Source organism: Glandiceps talaboti, chromosome 10 (genome assembly GCF_964340395.1).
Source record: "Glandiceps talaboti chromosome 10, keGlaTala1.1, whole genome shotgun sequence".
NCBI classification, from domain to species: Eukaryota; Metazoa; Hemichordata; class Enteropneusta; family Spengelidae; genus Glandiceps; species Glandiceps talaboti.
The window spans coordinates 18,569,376-18,589,540 of NC_135558.1; the positions used below are offsets into that span (position 1 = coordinate 18,569,376).

Consider the following 20,165-nt stretch of genomic DNA (forward strand, 5'->3'; position numbering starts at 1 on the left):
AGCAGGTTAAGGGGAACTAATTCCGAAATTTGAAAAGTTAAATCTCGAGTATGAGGATGAACTAGATTAATATAATTATTTACATTTAAATTTTGAGAGATTTTAGTTAAGCTATGAAAGATTATCTTTAACACATGTTACTGTATTTTTGATGGGCTGTGTATCAGTTATTGTCATATCAAGCAACTGATTAAATACCATGATATTTCATAAACTTGCCATATGTGTTTATTTGTATGACTTGAGATTTTTGGTCAAAAAACTTAAAATAAAAAAGAATGAGTGAGATCGGTCTGACATTTAGTGGGAATGTTCTTAATGTGTTTAGAGTAAGAATTGTTCATAACATGAAGATCCCGTCAATGATATACAAATTAACTATGAAACTGATTCTTTTTTGTCAAAACTTTTTAATTCTAAAAGTACTGAGCAGATTAGGCTGAAATTTGGTTGGAACGTTTTTCAGGATGTCTATATTAAGAATTGTTCACCACTCGATGATCCTATCAGTGATATGTAAAAACTACCAAGCAGATTGAACTGAAATTTGATGAGGATGTGACGATCCCGTCAGCCATACACAAATTAGGTCTAAAATGTCAATTATGGTCAAAAACTAATATCTTGAAACTGTTTGGTGAATGGGGTTGAATTGAATTGAATTGAATTGGGGATGTATGCAAAAAGTGTATGCAAATACAGACAAGCAGACAGACAGACATCACATACATACACATACACATACACATACACATACACATACAGAGAGAGAGAGAGAGAGAGAGAGAGAGAGAGAGAGAGAGAGAGAGAGAGAGAGAGAGAGAGAGAGGGAGAGAGAGAGAGGGAGGGGAGAGACAGAGAGAGACAGGGGAGAGACAGACACAGAGACAGAGAGAGCTCTCCCTATGGAAACTTAGTTAGAGAGCGCCATATTGGATAATAGTGCCGCCATATTGGATTGCGCCATCAACGACCATGTTATACATCCTTTCGTATACTGGTTTTATAATAGTCTGCTTCTTATAATAACATCATATTGTGTTTAAAAAAATGGTTTATACTTATAAAATAACCAAAGTGGTGATTCATAATGAAAGTTACACGGAAATCCAAATATTTATATAGCTTATATATATTGTAAATATGTTGGGGGGTTTTACGTTAATTTGGAAAGGGACTTTTCGATTACAACATTTCTTTCACTTGTGTGTAGACAGTAAAGCATTACACAGCTCTACAAGTTTGTGGGACACTAATATTGAGGTTATTCATTGGTTTTTGAATCTGAAAATCACTTTAAATGTCTAGTTCAATGGGTGTATCTCGCATTCATTCTACTCTATTTTTTTCATTGACGGCAACAGTTGTATTGGACCGACAGTAATCAACTATTTGAACAAAGTACCAAATTACAAACACATGTCAATGTATCATATATTACGTTTACTACTGACATGGACTGATTGAATTAGACTTTGCCAGATTGTGATCTTCGGATACAAAAAAAACACCGGATATCATCTAGACGAGTTGGACACATGTTATACACAAATATTCTCACACATAGTCAAATAATTTAAAAACAAACTAAATCATAGTTATCTTTATAGTTTAATGTAATTTTGCATTTTTATTTACAGTACTTACATAAGACACGTTAATACATGATTAAATTTATTCCAAATTATTTGAAAATACTCTCCTTCTCAGAGTTGGCCTGCATGACATGACCATGGACTTGGCTATTGACATTCTTGATCATCTGAACGACCTTCACTAATCAATAATTCATAACCTGGCCCACAACTTTAGTTTGCATAGGACTGATTAATGTAAACAAAATTGTTACGATATTTACATTCTGACTGCTTTTATAAAATATTGCTGCCTGTATTGTTAACTTATACAGTAAATATACTTATGCCCGTCGAGTTCCAAATTTGTTCAAGTTATACTGTATACTATCCCTAGCTGATGCTTTCTTGTCTTCATAATTCATGACAGGTCATAGTAATATTTCGGGCTGTATTGTGTACACAGGCAAGATAAAAGTGATATTACCCAAGGCATTGTTTGAATTAGATTGACAGTGAGGGTATTTGATGCTTTGTGATACCCATTTTTCTTCTTTACAAATGACACGTCCCCAACAAAATACGTCATTGACAGTATTTCAAAAGAGATAAAAAAAACAATTTCTTTTCATGTGCATTACCGAATAAAAAATATGCGATTCACCCACCCTTCAAATTTAATAATAACTCTAGTAAAATGATGCCATTGTATCACTTTCAGTAAACATCACTAACAGATGTTTCTTTATTACAGAATTTGGCCTTACATAAGAATGACATTTTGCAAAGATACTACCATCTGTCATGTTGTTTTGAAAACTAAAAGCTACATACTGTTAGCGGAACTCTAATTATGAATTTAGGTCATCTACTGAGTTTGAAAAAATGGTCTGTAATATCTAGTAAAGTGTTGTTATGTTTTCAACTCGACAGAGCTGAAAGGGTTATAGGAAGTTTAAATAAATAGGTAATGGAACTGAATTACCCCCACTTAATTAGTTTTGTTTAAGTTGTCAGGAATGTTGTAAACTATAATATTTTTCCGCGCATTGATATATACTTTTAGATGAAGTAAACTCTGCTTGTGAATATAATTAACTTCGGACTTTTTAAATATTTCATATACAGAATATCAACTCTCGTGTTGGTGTCTGTGTAGCACATCTGCAGAATTAATGTGTCTGTCATTGTAAACGCCTTAACTATCGTAACCAAAATTACTACTGCGACTGATATAGGTATGTGAGATTGTTATGCTTCTTTGAACATATCAAACGGGTGGGAAAAGAGAAGCCAAACTTTACATGAATAGATTATAGATTACAGAGAAAACAAAGTTACGTACTTCTATATCACATTCAATCATCAGTATAAAACACAACCATATTATATCTTAATGAATGTCCTTTCTAGCCCATCTAAGATATAGCACACTACCATTACAAATTGAAGTTGGTCGTTTTAGAAATGTACCTATTTAAAACCCATTATGCATCCTTTGTAACTTAGGAGAAGTGGAAGATAAAAATCGCTTTGTCATGAGATACAAAGTACCAAATTACAAAATCATGTCAATGTGTCATATATTATATACTACTGACATGGACTGTTCAGTTTTATCAAATTATGAGTTCTAACTAGACATTTGAGGAATTACATCCATTGAGCCAGACTTTGCCAGATTGTGATCTTCGGATTCAAAAAACCAATGGGTAACTTCTAGCCGAGTTAGACACATGTTATAAACAAACATTCTCACACATAGTCAAATAATTTAAGAACAAAGTAAATATTAGTTATCTTTATAGGTTAATATAATTTGTGCAATTTTATTTACATTATTTACATAAGGACACGTTAATATATAATTGAATTTATTCCAAATTATTTGAAAATACTCTCCCTTTCTCAGAGTTGGCCTGACGTGACCAGGGAAAGCTTGGCCATTGTCATTCACACTTCATCATCTGGACTACCTTCACTAATTAACTCATAACCTGGCATACAACTTTAGTTTGCAAAGGACTGATTAATGTAAAAGAAAATTCGATATTTACATTCTGTCTGCTTTTGAAAAATATTGCTGCCTGTATTGCTAACTTATACAGTAACTATACTTATGCCCGTCGAGTTCCAAACTTGTTAAAGTTATACTGTATACTATCCCCAGCTGATACTTTCTTGTCTTCATAATTCATAACAGATAATAGTGGTATTTCGGACTGTAGTGTGTACACAGGCAAGATAAAAGTAATATTACCCAAAGCATTGTTTGAATTAGATTGACAGTGAGGGTATATGATGCTTTATGATACCCATTTTTCTTCTTTACAAGTGACACGTCACCAACAAAATACGTCATTGACAGTATTTCAAAAGAAATCAAGTATAATGATGGCGAGTGTTTCTTTTCATGTGCATTACCGAATAAACATTATGCGATTCACTCGCCCTTCAAATTTAATAATAACTCTAGTAAAACAATAATATTGTATCACTTTAATATGATATAAGTAAACATCACTAACAGATGTTTCATTATTATCGAATTTGGCCTTACATAAGAATGATATTTGCAAAGATACTACCTGTCATGTTGTTTTGAGCCTGTCCAATAGCTTTTAGATTGTGTAGTTTAATATTGTGACAAACCCGCACAAACCCGCATGTATATACTTCACTGACTTCATATTGTTCTTTGTTACATAAACGTTTTTCATTTGAAAACTATAAGCTACTATTTTCGGAACTAAATTATGAATTTAGGTCATCTATTGAGTTTGAAAAAAAGGTCTTTAATATATAGAAAAGTGTTATTATGTTTTCAACTCGACAGAGCTGAAAGGGTTATAGGAAGTTTAAATAAATAGGTAATGACTTTATGGAACTAAATTACCCCCCACTTAATTAGTTTTGTTTAAGTTGTCAGGAATGTTGTAAACTATAATATTTTTCCGCGCATTGATATATACTTTTAGATGTAGTAAACTCTGCTTGTGAATATAATTAACTTCGGACTTTTTAAAATTTCATATTCAGAATATCAACTCTTGTGTTGATGTCTGTGTAGCACATCTGCAGAATGTGTCTGTCATTGTGAACGCCTTAACTATCGTAAGTTCGTAACCAAAATTACGACTGCGACTGATATAGGTATGTAAGATTGTTATGCTTTTTTGAACATATCAAAAGAGTGGGAAAAGAGAAGCCAAACTTTACATGAATAGATATATAGATTACAGAGAAAACAAAGTTACGTACTTCTATATCACATTCAATCATCAGTATAAAACCTAGCCATATCATATCTCAATGAATGCCCTTTCTAGTCCATCTAAGATATAGCATACTGCCATTACAAATTGAAGTTGGTCGTTTTAGAAATGTACCTATTTAAAATCAATTATGCATCCATTGTAACTTAAGGGAAGTGGAAGATAAAAATCACTTCGTCATGAGATGTAAACTATACGATGATCTCAGAAATGTTATGTTTGAATTAATTAGCGAAGAGAAATTCTTTAATTTGTAAATTAAAGTTCTGATCAGCGTTTTATATTCTTTATAAATAATTGTATTCGACCACTTGCAAAATGTATTGAAAGTGCCTTCAAGAAGAGAAATATTAAATATAGATAGGAATTTGTAACTTATTTTTTATAATTTTGTTTTGTTGTGAAAAATCTTAAATGATATATCTTTACTAGACAACTGTACTGCTTATTTGATGTACGCTAAATATTGGTTCAGAGTGACTTATAAGCCCGAAAGGGCTGGGTGAAAAAAGCTTCTTTTTAGGTATTCCTATTGTAAAATGTCACGAGTCGCTATGATAAACTAGTTACTATTCTTTCTTATACCATACACTAGCCAAGTTAAACAAACATATGGAATACAGTCTGGTCGTTTTACATCACGACAATGCGCGTCTATGTCATGGGAACGCATGTCTACATCACTGGTTCTGCTGTGTTCTAAATAAGAGTCAACACATTCAAAATTGCCCATTACTTTCTGCGATGTTTCTTTGATATTACTGGCACTTGTATAATTATGTTATTAGCCAATATTTGTCTTCTTTCAGCTGTAAAATACTCGTGACCTAAGGGTGTTGTCACTACTCGTCTAATGCCTCATATTGGCAAAGCCCCCTTATAGGTCATTCTTATTTTCTTTGGCTGAACGAAGATAAATATTGAGGAATAACGTCGAAATATACTTGATCCTATGTGACCCTGTCGAAGGATTTCACTAATTAAAAATTGAATGATATGTGGGAGCTATACTGACTTATTACATCCGTGAACAATACTGAAAACAAGTGACCTTTTTTTCCCAAAGCAACCAGATTCAATATATGGAAATGTTTAAAGTTGTATTAATGATGTGACATTACACGATGATGGTGGAAGTAGCTCTAGAGGACGGGTATCTAAAGCATGTTGATGTTATATTCTTTTGTATAATAAGTGAGGACACCAGCCTATGTACCATTAGTTGTGTCATTAGACTGAAATGATAATACGAAAACAACAATAGAGAAGACTACCATTTTATTCAAAGTACAATGTGCAATATGGTGCATAGATAGTTTTGTCGGGAAGTGCGCACGATCACTTTCGAGCAATGCAGTGAACATACAACGAAATGGATGCTACATTTAACTTATGATGGGAGTCTTAGTGTGATGACAATGGTGCCAAAAAGGGGGATCAAGTCCCTCCTGAGTAATGCAAGAAGTATCATTAGCAACGCCTATTATCTGGATCAAACAGTATAGCCTTCAAACCAAGATCAAGCTGCATAACAAAACTGCAGACTCAGTATTACTGTATGATTCAGATGCAGAGTGCTTAGGAAGACAGACAATGGCAATGTTTAATATCTTCTCAAGGGTGGTAACCTTTAGATCTGCAACAGCTACTGGCCAAAGAAGATCACAAGTGAGAATCTCTGCCTAAAGACTAGTTGTAACAGTATATCCCAAGAAACAAAGCACAGGATTAGGAAGCACTAAGTAATTACAGGGGAGGGGGGGGGGGGTAAATCAGGTCCAATCTGTTGCGTAAAGTGGGACCCTCCCCCAATTCCCTGAAGTTACCCCCTTAGATTTCCTTCTTTAAAGTATGACCCTCCCCGTTGCAATATTTCAAAAACATAGTTTAATTGCTGTTAGACATGGTAAAGGACACAATTCCCAGAATCAATGGTTTAGAGGAATATAATTAATCCCATTGCTGCCACCATGTTGAATATTCTCCAACTACTACAACCACAGTATAGTTGAGTGAAGGCGCTAGATTAATCACTACCTGTGTTTGGCTCTCATTGGCTCTCATCAAACTGTTCCTATTTCACTCCTGTGAAACCCACTCTACTCCTCCCAACTGACAATTAATTCACTGTATGCCGTTATGGTTATCAACAGCGATTTGATGATACGGTCTGATATTATGATGCCTAACCCTAACCATAAGCTCTAATTTAAGGCAACATTGGGCTCTTCATTACCATGGTTACAAGGATCATATAGTAAAAGTGAAACATGTTTTGAGACCTGATATTCATAGCTCATAGCAGTGCAAAGTACAGTGTCAACTATATCAAAATGATACTAATTTTTTAGGCGTCACGAAGTGTGCATTTACCTACTATATTACATGGAGTTGCATACATAGACCTGTAATTTAAGGCAACATTTGGCTGTTCATTACCATGGTTACAAGGATGCTAGCATAATAGTGAAACATGTTTTGAGCTGAGCACCCCATACCCATAGCTAATAATAACAAAGAAGCAAAGTACAGTGTCAACAACCACAACAATATTAATATTAATTTTTGAGGGTTCAGTAAGTGTGCACCTACCAGGTAAATTACATGGCGTTTGCATACAGTGTATGCATAGAGCTACAATGTAATGATTGGGCTGTTCATTATTACAAGGATGCCATATTCAAGTGAAACATGTTGTGAACACCTCATACCTATAGCTAATAACAATGCAAAGTACAAAGTCAAAAACCAAAAAGAAAATTAATTCTTGAAGGGTCACTAAGGGACCGGTCAGTTTCTCCAGCTGAGGGGGGGGGGGGGTCGGTGGATTGTTCCATCGGGCCGACAAAAAGTCATTGAACCCCCCCCCCCCCATCTGTAAAACCGAAACAGGCTGACCCCCACCAGTCACTTAATTCTAAAACATGATGACCCCCCCCCTCCATATCATATTGACATGACAGGTATTTTTTGATCGTGACTCAATGTGGACTGCTTGACTGTCTTGCATCTACTTTATAAGATCCCGGGTTAGCACTATCATTGTTATAATTATTGACTACACAGGGTAAATATATTCCAAAAAGAGTTTAAATAACATCTTGACAGTGAAAGGTAGGGGGAAAGCTTGAAAAGGGAATATGCACTCCTCTCGGGAGGGGGGGGGGGGTTCCGAGGGGGTATCCCCTTAAAAGTCCTGGAGATTTTTACTCTGAAAAGTCAATTTTGAGTTTTATCAGACACTTTCAGACAATAATTTCCAAGCTTTACAAGACAACACGAACATGTAAAAAGCAACAACATAGGGTTGAAATATTTTTTAAATATAGTTTGATAGCACCTTGACAGTAAGAGGTAGAAGGAAGCTAGAGCTTGAGACTGGGATGTGTACACCTCATGTGGGGTGGGGGTCCTAGAAGCCCTGGGGGGTTTTGTTACTCTTAAAGCCAATTTTAGGCTATTCAGGCCATTTCAAGCAATAACTTCCAAGCTTTAAAAGACAGCACCATCAAGTATCAGAAACTATTCTTTGTAACTTAGGGTTGAAATATGTTCTTAAAAGGTTAAATGGCATCATTATAATAAAGGTCAGCACATCTAATGGTAGTATCATTGGTAGGGGAGATTTTGTTTTAGAGTTTTAAGGCAATTTTAGACTCTCTTGGCAAACATTTCACATCTTTAAAAGACGGTATCATCTCATTAGCATAGGATGAAAATATTTAAGTTTAGTACCATTATGACAGTAAAAGGGTTGGTGCATCTGATTGTTGGTTGAATGCATGAGTGCCCTATGGGGGCGAGGGAGTCCTTGGGGTTTCCCCCCTGGCAGATCTGGAGGTTCTTGCTTCTATTAAGGCAATGTTTAGGTTATTCATAGCCTTTGAGGTAATATTCCCAAGCTTCGAAAAGCTAATTTAAATGTAAGTTTTAAACGAGTGTCCCATGTCACATAAAATGGGTCTCTGATATTGGTATAGGGGCATTAATATTGCATGTACAGTACCTACCGGTCACGGCAAAGGCAGCTACAACACGGTGATTGTTGGGGATTCAACCATCAACTACTCAGATCCTCAAAAGTTCTCAAGTACTAGAAGAACATTTGTTTCCTCTCTACATGGAAAGGACATAAACGACGTGAAAAACTACATGAAAATGTCAAAGTTCAAAGACCCAATGAATATTGTGTTCCACATTGGGTCAAATGACACTAACAGTAATTTATCGCTAACCACATGCCCTTCCAGGCACAACACGTAATCTATACACACAGAGTAAGATATTCATCTCGAGTATATATTACCAAGACGAAACAGTCGAACTTTTAACCATGACATGGTGATATTTAATGCCAATTTACAAATGATTGGTGAATCAGTACCTAATGCATACTATGTGCACATAAACTTTAGAAATGAGGTCAACAATGTGAAGACATATCAGATCTCTATGAGGACAGTATCCATCCCAATGCCAGAGGAACAGCAACACTAGTTGCAAATATGGAGCGGCATATATATAGAGCTATTGTTGCAGAGATGACAAATGGAACCCTTTTCAACAGCTACACCTTGGAAAACTCGGCAGTCCCCAGTGGAGGTGAGAAGACGCGAGCCAATGGAAACATATTTTCCATAAAAGCCGCCAGAACTATAACAATGTTCAAACAATACACTTTTCACATATCTTTTTATTTTCTGGGATAGTGAATCTTTTAAACAGATAACTAAACAGGTATGTAGGTCAAAACAACCGAGTAAGGGTGAACACCTACAGGTGTAATTGGGTAAATCGCAATATGAACTTGAACCTTTTATTGGGTCAAAAGAAACAAGAGACAACACTGCCTTGTAGTTGAGTATACACGGAGCAGCATTCGCTAGATTAATAAGTTATTCAAATACCTAATTCTTATTTGTTTGTTTGTTTGTTTGTTTGTTTGTTTGTTTTTTGCGCCTTTGTGTTTATTCTCATCTGAGAACTGTTAGTATGAGAATCATATAGCCAGATGCCAAGGCCACGCTGGAGTTACAATTTTTATTTCGTCAGTTTTGTTGAAACAACAATAAACATAAACATTCATCCAAACCTGAACTATTACTCATCAGCAGCTTCCATAGACTTTAAACCAAGACAGTCACAGGACATTACAAAAACAAAACAAAACGGAGAATTATTTCTTGATCTGTGTATCTCCTCAGAAATTGTAATTCTAAATGGTCGTTGCCCTTATGACTCTATGGGTAAATTTCCATATCACCAAACAAAAGGTAGTAGTACAGTAGATTATACGATTGTCAGTCATAGTCTGTTCACTAAGATTGGTGTTTTCTATGTTCAGCCACTGAATCTGGTTTTACCTGATCATTGCCAAATGATATTTACATTGCAGACTAACATACTATAAGATGATAAAGTTACACCTAATTCTACAGCAGATGACTTGAATAGATATAGTCAATCCAACTTTTCATACATATGGGATACAAACTCAAAATATTATTTCTACTATGCATTACAGAGCCAGGAGGTAATTGTACTGGCTACGAACTTTGAGAGAGAACATTTTGATAATTCTAAGAGATCAGGTGATCAGGCTGGCATTATGTTATCAGACATCTATCACGAGGCAGCTGGTAAAAGCCTAAAAAAAGTTTCCTTAGAAAAACAAAAGAAAACAAGAAAGCAAACATGGTACACAAAAAAATTTTCTTTTATGAAAAAGGAGATACACAATCTTTCCACTAAACTGAGTACAGACCCATTCAACCATCAACTTTCAAAATAGCACCCCCCCCCCTCCCCACTGCCGATTTCATAAACAGGGCGACCCCTGGATTTTAGTAATTGACCCTTAATGTCAAATGTAAAAATCAAGGTCACAGTTCAGCGTCTAAACATAAAATTTATGCCTAATAAATGGAATATCCACTTCAATGGTGACTCTAGTCTTAGGGTTTTTTATTAGTTATGGGATAACTTTTAATTCTTCTCTACAAATATGACAATCATTGAGTAAAAAGTTCGAGGAGCACCAACAGCAATGTAGCTGAGTATTTCCCTTGTTCTGAGCCATTTAGACATTTTAAAAGAAATAGACCACACATAAATGTACAGACTGCCTTCAAAATGAAATAAATAGGTTGATTTTGATAATTGACTGTGAATGTCAAAGTCAGGGGCAAAGGTTACTGTATGTGTATAAGAAAGCTTGACTGTGATTATATGGGTTACACATTTGAATGGAGTCTCACAGCTGTTTTCAAGTGTTTTTTTTTAGTTATGCATTAATTGCTATATTATTACTCGAAATATGACTACCATTCAGTATAAGTGATATGAGCACCAAAGGTCATCCTTGTGTATATTTCTATCCTTCTATTTTACCTGTGAACATGATATAGATTAAATAATTTGCAAATACTACAAAGGGCCTGTGACAGGCCAAAAAAAATGGCTGAATTTTGATAACTGATCCTTGTCAATGTCTTAAAAAAGAGCTTGTACACAATAATATGTGGTAGTTACTTGGTTTGAGTCTCTGTATATGTAATACAGTTCTTAAGTAATTCCATAAATACTAGTACAGTATTGAATCTAAACATGGCCACCAATCAGTCAAATTTACATATGTAGCAAAACAAAGTGTGGCATGTCACTTTTGTGTCAGGTTTGAAAGACATTGGATGTTGCATGTCTGAGAAAAGACATATTATGGACGTACGTATGTGCGGATGTACAGACAGGTGCACAGATGGATGGATGGATTAACGGACAGACAGATTGACAGAATCCATTGTAATAGTTCCCCCTTTTGCGGACTAAAAAAGCTCTGTATCCTGCACGAAAGACAGATCATTTGTGTACATGTGCACACACGTGTAACTCGCATACACAACACCACACCACACCACCCCACCACCACCACCACCATCATCACAGAAACAATAGCACCCGTATAAGGTTGAGTAAGTTTGACAAATCTACTGTACATGAGATACCGTGTCTAGCACAGTATTTGTATGCTTCTTGTCTTTCTTATCAGAAATCGAACATGGCTGAAGAACAGAAGCGCCACAAAGATTTTCAAGACAACTTAAGGGTAATAAGAACACCTGGTGTTACCAAACACCAGGTAAAATGCCTATATGACGAATGGTGTAAACACTTTGATGAGGTAAGCATTTATTTATTCAAGACGTTCATTGTATATTGATGAATGCAAAGTTAACAATATGTGTAGATTTCATTAGAAAAACCTAGATTTAAAGGCAGGAAATACAATTGAATACGGCTATGCGCAACTAATTAAATCGTCATAGCCTAATTTGTAATAAACCACCATTTTACATTCAAACTAATTCGTTTAAAGAATACATTGGCCAACTGTTGCATTGGAGATGAACTCAAGAATTGATGAATCATTGTAGGATATTCTTTAAAAACATGCAAAGATAATATTTATTACTTTCATTAACAGGACGCTTCAACTATATATAATGGACCTAAATATACTGCAGAGGCGGTTTCAAAAATAATTACTGATAAACACGCAAGGATACTGGACTGTGGTTGTGGGACAGGGTTAGTTGGCCATGAGGTAGGAAATTTATTTCATATTTATGTTGGCAAACCTTGTATTATAAACCTAAATATGCGTAAAGTAAATACAATAACACAAAGAAAATATTGTAAGGGCCTTCAGTAATTCCGGGGGGTGGGGAATTAGGGGGTGGACAATATGTTACAAATCAGTCCTCGTGATAGGGCCATATTTCAGAAAATGAAAATTAGGGGAGGATCACATTTTACTTTGACTCATTTTCTTTTTAGTTATCTAACTTTGCATTTTTTGGGGGTGATGTTTGCATGATCCCTTGGCTATTTGCCATCTATTCCATACCCAACTGCTACCACATCCCATCCCATCACTGCCACCATTTATATTGTAAAGTAACATCATAGCATACCAGTGGAATGCAGTGAATTAACTATTAGTTGTGGTTTGAGGAGAGGAGAGGAGAGGGGACAACAAATGCCTTTAAACTATGAATATGATTGGGATCTTACTGCAGACACAACTCCCTGTCAATATTGGGATTCGAACCCAGGACCTCCTGACTACTAATCTTGAACTCTAACAATTATAAATGCCACAGGGAGTCGATATTAACAATTTATTTTCAATTCAGATATTTGAACGGGGGGGGGGAGGTCACATTTTAGAGAACGGAAATTGACGGAAGGTCACTTTTTAGCAGATAGGGGAGAATCTCATTTTATGCCACAGACCCAGTTTGATCCCTCCTCGTAATTATTAATTATGCTAAAGCCGCCATCACCATGCCTTATTTGTCATCTTGTAATGAATATACATTTTTCTCAAATCCTTAATTAACAAAGCTCATTTAATTCCTTTTGTCAAAGCTGCAGTCGATAGGATACGATAACATAGATGGCTTTGATATGTCTACAGAAAGCCTCAAGATTGCTAGTACTAAAGGCGCCTATGTGAACCTCATGTGTGCAGAATTAGGAACAGAGCCGATTGAAGGTGTTCAAAATAGTAAGAGTATACTAATTGATAAGCAGTATGTATGTATGTATGTATGTATGTATGTATGTATGTATGTGTGGGTGTGTGTGTATGTATGTATGCATGTATGTATGTATGTGTGTGTGTGTGTGTGTGTGTGTGTATGTATGTATGTATGTATGTATGTATGTATGTATGTATGTATGTATGTATGCATGCATGCATGCATGCATGCATGCATGCATGGATGTATGTATGTATGTATGTATGTATGTATGTATGTATGTATGTATGTATGTAGAAGGAGATTATTAGGACTGGAAAATTACAGACAAAACTCCAAATGATCCAGCTTTACCCTAAGAAAAATGTTCTTTTAATATAAGAATGGTTGTCGCACATCAGGTCATGTATTTGTTTTAAAGACATTTATTAACTTTTCCAAACAAAAATGTAGATCAAAATATGTGTTTGCTTGTTTTGTAGGTCTTAGGAAAGGTTTTTTTTTTCCACCAAAACAAGGATTTAGCATTACTGTTTTGAATATCATCAAGTGTATTTGTGATAATGTTCAGTCTTGTATCAAACACTCAACTTTTCTTCTTGCATTGCACCAGACAAGGCTGTAATCTAAGTCCTTCACTATGCAACTTCACAGAAAATGTATTGATCCGCCCTTTGTGATGGATAACAAATTATCGATCTTTATGTTCCCTGATGATATTGTGCTGTTGCCAATTTCTAGTCATGCTTTACAACATTCGCTCAGATTACTCGAATCTTTTTGCAACAAATGCCAACTAACATAGAAAAGTTCAATGTTAATTGTAATCCACACGTCAAATATAGTTTTTTAAATTTATAATGAAAGGGTGGATATTGTTGCATCATACACTTACATAGGTATTTCGTTTATAAAAATGCCATAGTGGCTTTGAAGAAAAAAGCTTTGAGAGCTCTGTTTGCTTACAGTAATGTCCTGAATACACATAATGGTGCTTTATTTTCATGTACAACAGCATCTCTTTGACTCATGATGTCGAGTTCAATAAGTACTTTTAACCCTGTGACGAATGATATTGCATCAACACATAAAAAATGCAGATACATTCTTGGAGTTAACAAAACATCGCGTATTCATATGCATGCATGTTTAGGTGAAATGGGTCGTTTTCCATTATTAATAAATGTACGTACTTATGTATGTATGTATGTATGTATGTATGTATGTATGTATGTATGTATGTATGTATATGCTTGCCTGCCTGCCTGCCTGTCTGTCTGTCTGTCTGTCTGTCTGTCTGTCTGTCTGTGTATGTATCATGTATGTATGTATGTATGTATGTATGTATGTATGTATGTATGTATGTATGTATGTACTGACGGACGGAGACGACAGAAGGCAAAATATATTTCTTTGCCATCCTCCAGATTGTGTGAGTGGGGAAAAAACTTACGGCCATTGTCAAGATACCATACTGATCTGAAACCATATTGATCTAAAGATGTTGCAATTTCCATTTCTTCTTTTTAAAATAGATGAGTATGACGCTATCGTTGGCTCTGGCTTTTTCTGTGGAAGTGGACATGCACATGACTCTTGTCTGGTCGAACTGATAAGAATATTAAAACCTGGTATGTTGATTTTTCTTCCAAACGGACCCTGGTCAAGAATTACGTTAATATAATTTGGGACTCACGTCTAGTATTTCCCCTGATAAGCCAGAGATCGACAATCTTCAAAAATCTATATATTCATTTCAGAGAATGATACATATCTCCATTGTTCATAGTTTGTAACCAGTAAATGAAGTCAGAAAGGAAATGCACCCCAGTGAAGCTGAAATGTGTTGTATACCTCTTAGTATTTTTTGTTTTATGCAAATATTTCATGTCCTTTTCATTATCAAGTTGTCGAACTCTGCAGCATAATGAATACTGCAATACTGCATGTCTTCAATCTTATTCCCCAACATTATTCTTCGTTCAGCCAAGGAAAATACGAGTGACCTAGGAGGCCTTTATCACTTTAAGTCGCTAGACATGTAGTGACAAAACCCTTAGGTCATGAGTATTTTCCTGCATAACACCATTCTAACATCACCTGTAATATCACAGAAAAATCGGGGAAAGTAATGGTAATTTTATAGAACGTATTGACTCACATTTCGAACACAGCAGAACAAGTGACTTATTGGCGTAACGGAGAACGACCAGACTATATATTCCATATTTTTGTTCTAAATGGCTTGTGTATCGTATAAACTACCATATATCTACTTTGTGAAATCATGCTTTGAATAAAACACATATAGGCGGGTAACAATATTTTCGTTTGAAAGAGTAGATAGTTGATCTTGGAGGTTTTTTTGAAAGCGATTTTGTTTTTGTCTTGTTTTGTTTCCACAAGTAGGAAGGATTTGCAGATGCCGTGGCTTTGAACGCTGGGGTTACTGATATGTACATGATACCCGAATTATACAATTCCTATCTGATGAAATGTTATATCTTTTTTTTTTTACTACTTACCAGGAGGATATATCTGCCAAACTGTGAACCAGGACTACATTCACGTTCTCGAAGGCGACACATACAAGAACGTGATTGACAATAACATTGTGGAATTAAGAGATAAATACTATGCTGCAAACTATTTATACAATGGTGGAGCTTACATATATGTTATGAAAAAAATCTAAAGGAAATCTTTGGATCAGTGGAGTGTGTGTGTGTGTGTGTGTGCGTGCGTTCGTATATGTCTGTTTGCATATGTCTGTTTGTCTGCCTGTGCTGTGTCTTTGTATGTTTGTATGTATGTGCTCTCTGTGTTGACCAGTTCGGTTTACAATGAAACGAAGTGTTCATGATCTAATAAGCTTATGTGATAAAGTAACTAGATTTAAACTGAATGCCTCCCGTAAGGGAATAACTAATTATGCAAATTGGTCATTAAAACTAAAACAACTATGGTAACAGGCTTTTTTTGGACAAGTGTGCTTTCTTACGTTAATGTATATGCCAAATACTGCTTCATTGCTGAATATCGTTCGTTATTCAAATTACCCATTAAAGGTAAAAGTTGTATCAACAACATCTTAGCACAGGTGCGTATTATTATAGTTGATATATATATATATATATATATATATATATATATATATATATATATATATATATATATATATATATATATATATATATATATATATATATATATATATATAACTCGGTGAGTATCATTCTGCTAAGACAGTGCTCTATACCGCAGTGGCAGAGCGCAATAGTTTTGGTAGACTACCAAAACTATATATATATATATATATATATATATATATATATATATATATATATATATATATATATATATATATATATATATATATATATATATATCAACTGTAATAATACGCACCTGTGCTAAGATGTTGTTGATACAACTTTTACCTTTAATGAGTAATTTGAATAAGCTTCAAATCTCATAATATGGTGTGTGTATATATATATATATGTATATCTATATATATATATATATATATATATATATATATATATATATATATATATATATATATACCATATTATGAGATTTGAAGCTTGCATTTTTAAGATATAGCCTAGTTACCAAAAATCCTTAATTATGAAAAATTGTCATTAAAACTGTAATCTAGGACAAATGGTCTCTGTTATGTTTAACATATGTACTAAATTGTATTGAAATTGAGTATGTAGTCTTACGACATAGCCTAATTACCGAAAACCATTAATTATACAAATTATTCATTAACACTGTAAGGTACATCAACACACTTGATAGGACATATGCGTTTTCTAGTGGTTAATGTATGTACTAAATTATATTGAAATTGAAGAATGCAGTCTTAAGATATTGCTTAATTAGTTGATTTCATTAATATGCAAATTTCCCTAATTAACATCAACAGATCTCGCTCAAAAACTAATCAGGTCTAGCCATCACCCCAAACATTATATGTACCAAATGTCAGTATAATTGAGCCAGTCGTTTTCAAGAAAATGATGACACAGACAGACATAGACGCTCGTGCATATATTTCGTTCACTGGTCAAAACCTCTTGGTATACCATCCCCAGGGGTGGTTTATTGCTTAAACAATGTATAGCTTTAAAGTAATATACGACTTCTTTTCATTTTGCCGCTCAGAGATATATGGGTGAGGGGGTGGGGGGAGGGGATCGAGGGTAGAGCTACATTGTATATATTTATTTACACCCTAAACTTGTACCATTATTTACTGTTTGCTGGGGTCAGACACGATTAGCTTAGCTATTTTCTGACTCCTGTTATCGGATCTGTGGTGTCAATTTTTTTCTTTTTTTTCTTGATCGGGTAATAAAAGATACCATATCATATCATATCATATCATATCATATCATATATCATATAATTTAATCAATATTTTATTATTTGATGTTATCATTATTGTATCGTTATTTTATCGTTAATTGATGGTTTTGGCCTTATTTTGAAGTTATTTAATCAATATTTAATCATTATCTGATGATATTATTATTTTATCGTTATTTTATCATTAATTGATGGTTTGGGCCTTATTTTGAAGTTATTTAATCAATATGTTATCATTAATTGATGGTTTGGGCCTTATTTTGAAGTTATTTAATCAATATTTTATCATTAATTGATGGTTTGGGCCTTATTTTGAAGTTATTTAATCAATATTTTATCATTATTTGATGGTATTATTTTATCGTTATTTTATCATTAATTGATGGTTTGGGCCTTATTTTGAAGTTATTTAATCAATATGTTATCATTATTGATGGTTTGGGCCTTATTTTGAAGTTATTTAATCAATATGTTATCATTAATTGATGGTTTGGGCCTTATTGTGAAGTTATTTAATCAATATGTATGATTGCTGATGTTATCGTTATTTTTCTTATTATTAAGTATGTCATAATTGCGCAGTGCGATCATGAGTTTGACATGTTTATGGATATTACTTGGACATGTCTTTCATCAATTTTAACTCCGTTTTCTCAAACGAATTAACCCATGGTCCCGGGCCACGTCACCTTCGCATCGCTGTAGTGTTGGCGCACTTTGATCGGCCCATGTTGCATACCATTCAAGACAGTAGTTAGAGCGGCGTCTTTGGTGCTGAGTAGTCTGCTGAGTACTTCGAAACTGAGGCCAACCAGTCCTTCGCCATATTAGTAAAGACTAAGAATGTAGTAAAGTGTAGTAAAAGTTATTTGACATCTATAAATAAAGATGTATGAATTATTCCTTGTTTGTGAATGTTTTCTGTCAAATACATGAATCCCACTGAATGTCTGACAGGTTCTTACAATGAGCATGATTTACTGGAGGAATCTGTACTGGAGATGGAAACTATAGTTTTGTCACACCAGTCGGTACAAAACACATGTACAGGTACAGGCCAGGCCAGGCCAGGCCAGATCAGGTAAAGCCTAAATGCCTTTTTTTTATCTACATACACATTTGGATCCAAAGATCCATTATCTGTTTTTAATTGTAATATATATTTGCAATATATAATTTCACCTTCTTTGTTATAAATGCTAATTTAACAATGTAAGTACTCAAATGTGTGCACATACTGTTCAAGACGTGATACATGTAAATACTCTGAGCTGCCCAAACAGTATCTCTTTTGACAACCATTAATTACCAATTTTAAATACCGCTCACACGGAGCATGCACATTTAGATGTGTCATAGAGTGTGATGTAGACAAGTAGAAATCAAAGCCTATTTAAATTTTTACATTGCATACAAAAGAAGTGAGTATAAAATGGCAGATGCATACAGTGATGGAAATCCACAGTTACAAAGCATAGGTACATATCGCCTAACCTGACTTTTTGTGCCAAATGTCATTGACCTCTGATGCAAGGTATATATTATGTTCAAGTTGTTGAAATGGCAAGAATGTGGGTAACAGAGACTATTATCATTATCTTTGGGGTGTAATTGCTAGAACAGAAGACATTAAGTGCATGGTGATTTTAAAAACAAAGATAACTGATTGTGAATTGCTGAGAAAAAGTAACCTAGCAACTAATCGAAAATATACACTTAATATAATGATGGATTCACATCTTTGGATCTTAATGTGAATCCAGAAAAAAAGATATTCAGCCGATACCTGGCCTGGCCTGGCCTGGCCTGGCCTGTACATGGTCTTTACATGTGTTTTGTACTTACCCTTGTCACACATCTACTGGACAAGTATTCATGGCCCCATGCACCGCGGTCAAAAAATCAAATTAATACGAATTCTCTGTATTCAGAAAATTATATATTACATCAAACAAACAAGGGAGTGGTGGTGTAAATACACATGACATATCGGGGGGGGGGGATTGGTGGAGAGTCATTGTTTTTTCCTACCTGCTTGCCTGTGAATTATTTTTTCTCCTTTGCCTATGCTTGCAACGTTTTTTTTCTTTCCTTCTTGATATCCAGATTTTTTACACCAATATTGAACACCTACTTTTGTTGTCACAATATTGTCTGTTTGCCGGGTTTTCACACAGGGTAATACAGAGAGTAAAACGATTCCGTTCTATCACACACAGATTATATTTAGGAAACTAAATAACGACTATATTTCAATACATGTTTGATTTTAAACATCGATCATTGACAGTACTAGTTTTTCTGCCATGGTATGATGACACACTGAAAATGCAAATCGGCAACTTGATTGGTGAGCTCCGACATTCACTGAGACCATAGACAGTGGAGGGGAG

At 34.7% G+C, this 20,165-nt stretch overlaps 1 protein-coding gene across 3 annotated transcripts in view; it reads left to right on the top strand.

Moving 5' to 3' along the window:
* LOC144441441 (methyltransferase-like protein 27) overlaps positions 1 to 16,487 on the top strand; it is a 32,693-nt gene extending 16,206 nt beyond the window's left edge. The window contains exons 1-6 of one of the 3 annotated variants that reach the window (XM_078131012.1): positions 2,705 to 2,812; positions 11,898 to 12,029; positions 12,333 to 12,452; positions 13,280 to 13,418; positions 14,928 to 15,023; positions 15,921 to 16,487. In XM_078131012.1, the coding sequence (XP_077987138.1) occupies positions 11,907 to 12,029; positions 12,333 to 12,452; positions 13,280 to 13,418; positions 14,928 to 15,023; positions 15,921 to 16,087 (645 nt within the window). In that variant the 5' untranslated portion in view covers positions 2,705 to 2,812; positions 11,898 to 11,906 and the 3' untranslated portion in view covers positions 16,088 to 16,487. Of the gene's footprint in view, positions 1 to 2,704; positions 2,813 to 4,621; positions 4,728 to 11,897; positions 12,030 to 12,332; positions 12,453 to 13,279; positions 13,419 to 14,927; positions 15,024 to 15,920 lie in introns of those variants that run through there. The other 2 variants (XM_078131013.1, XM_078131011.1) reach the window with 2 other exon arrangements.
* The last annotated feature ends 3,678 nt before the right edge of the window (positions 16,488 to 20,165 follow it).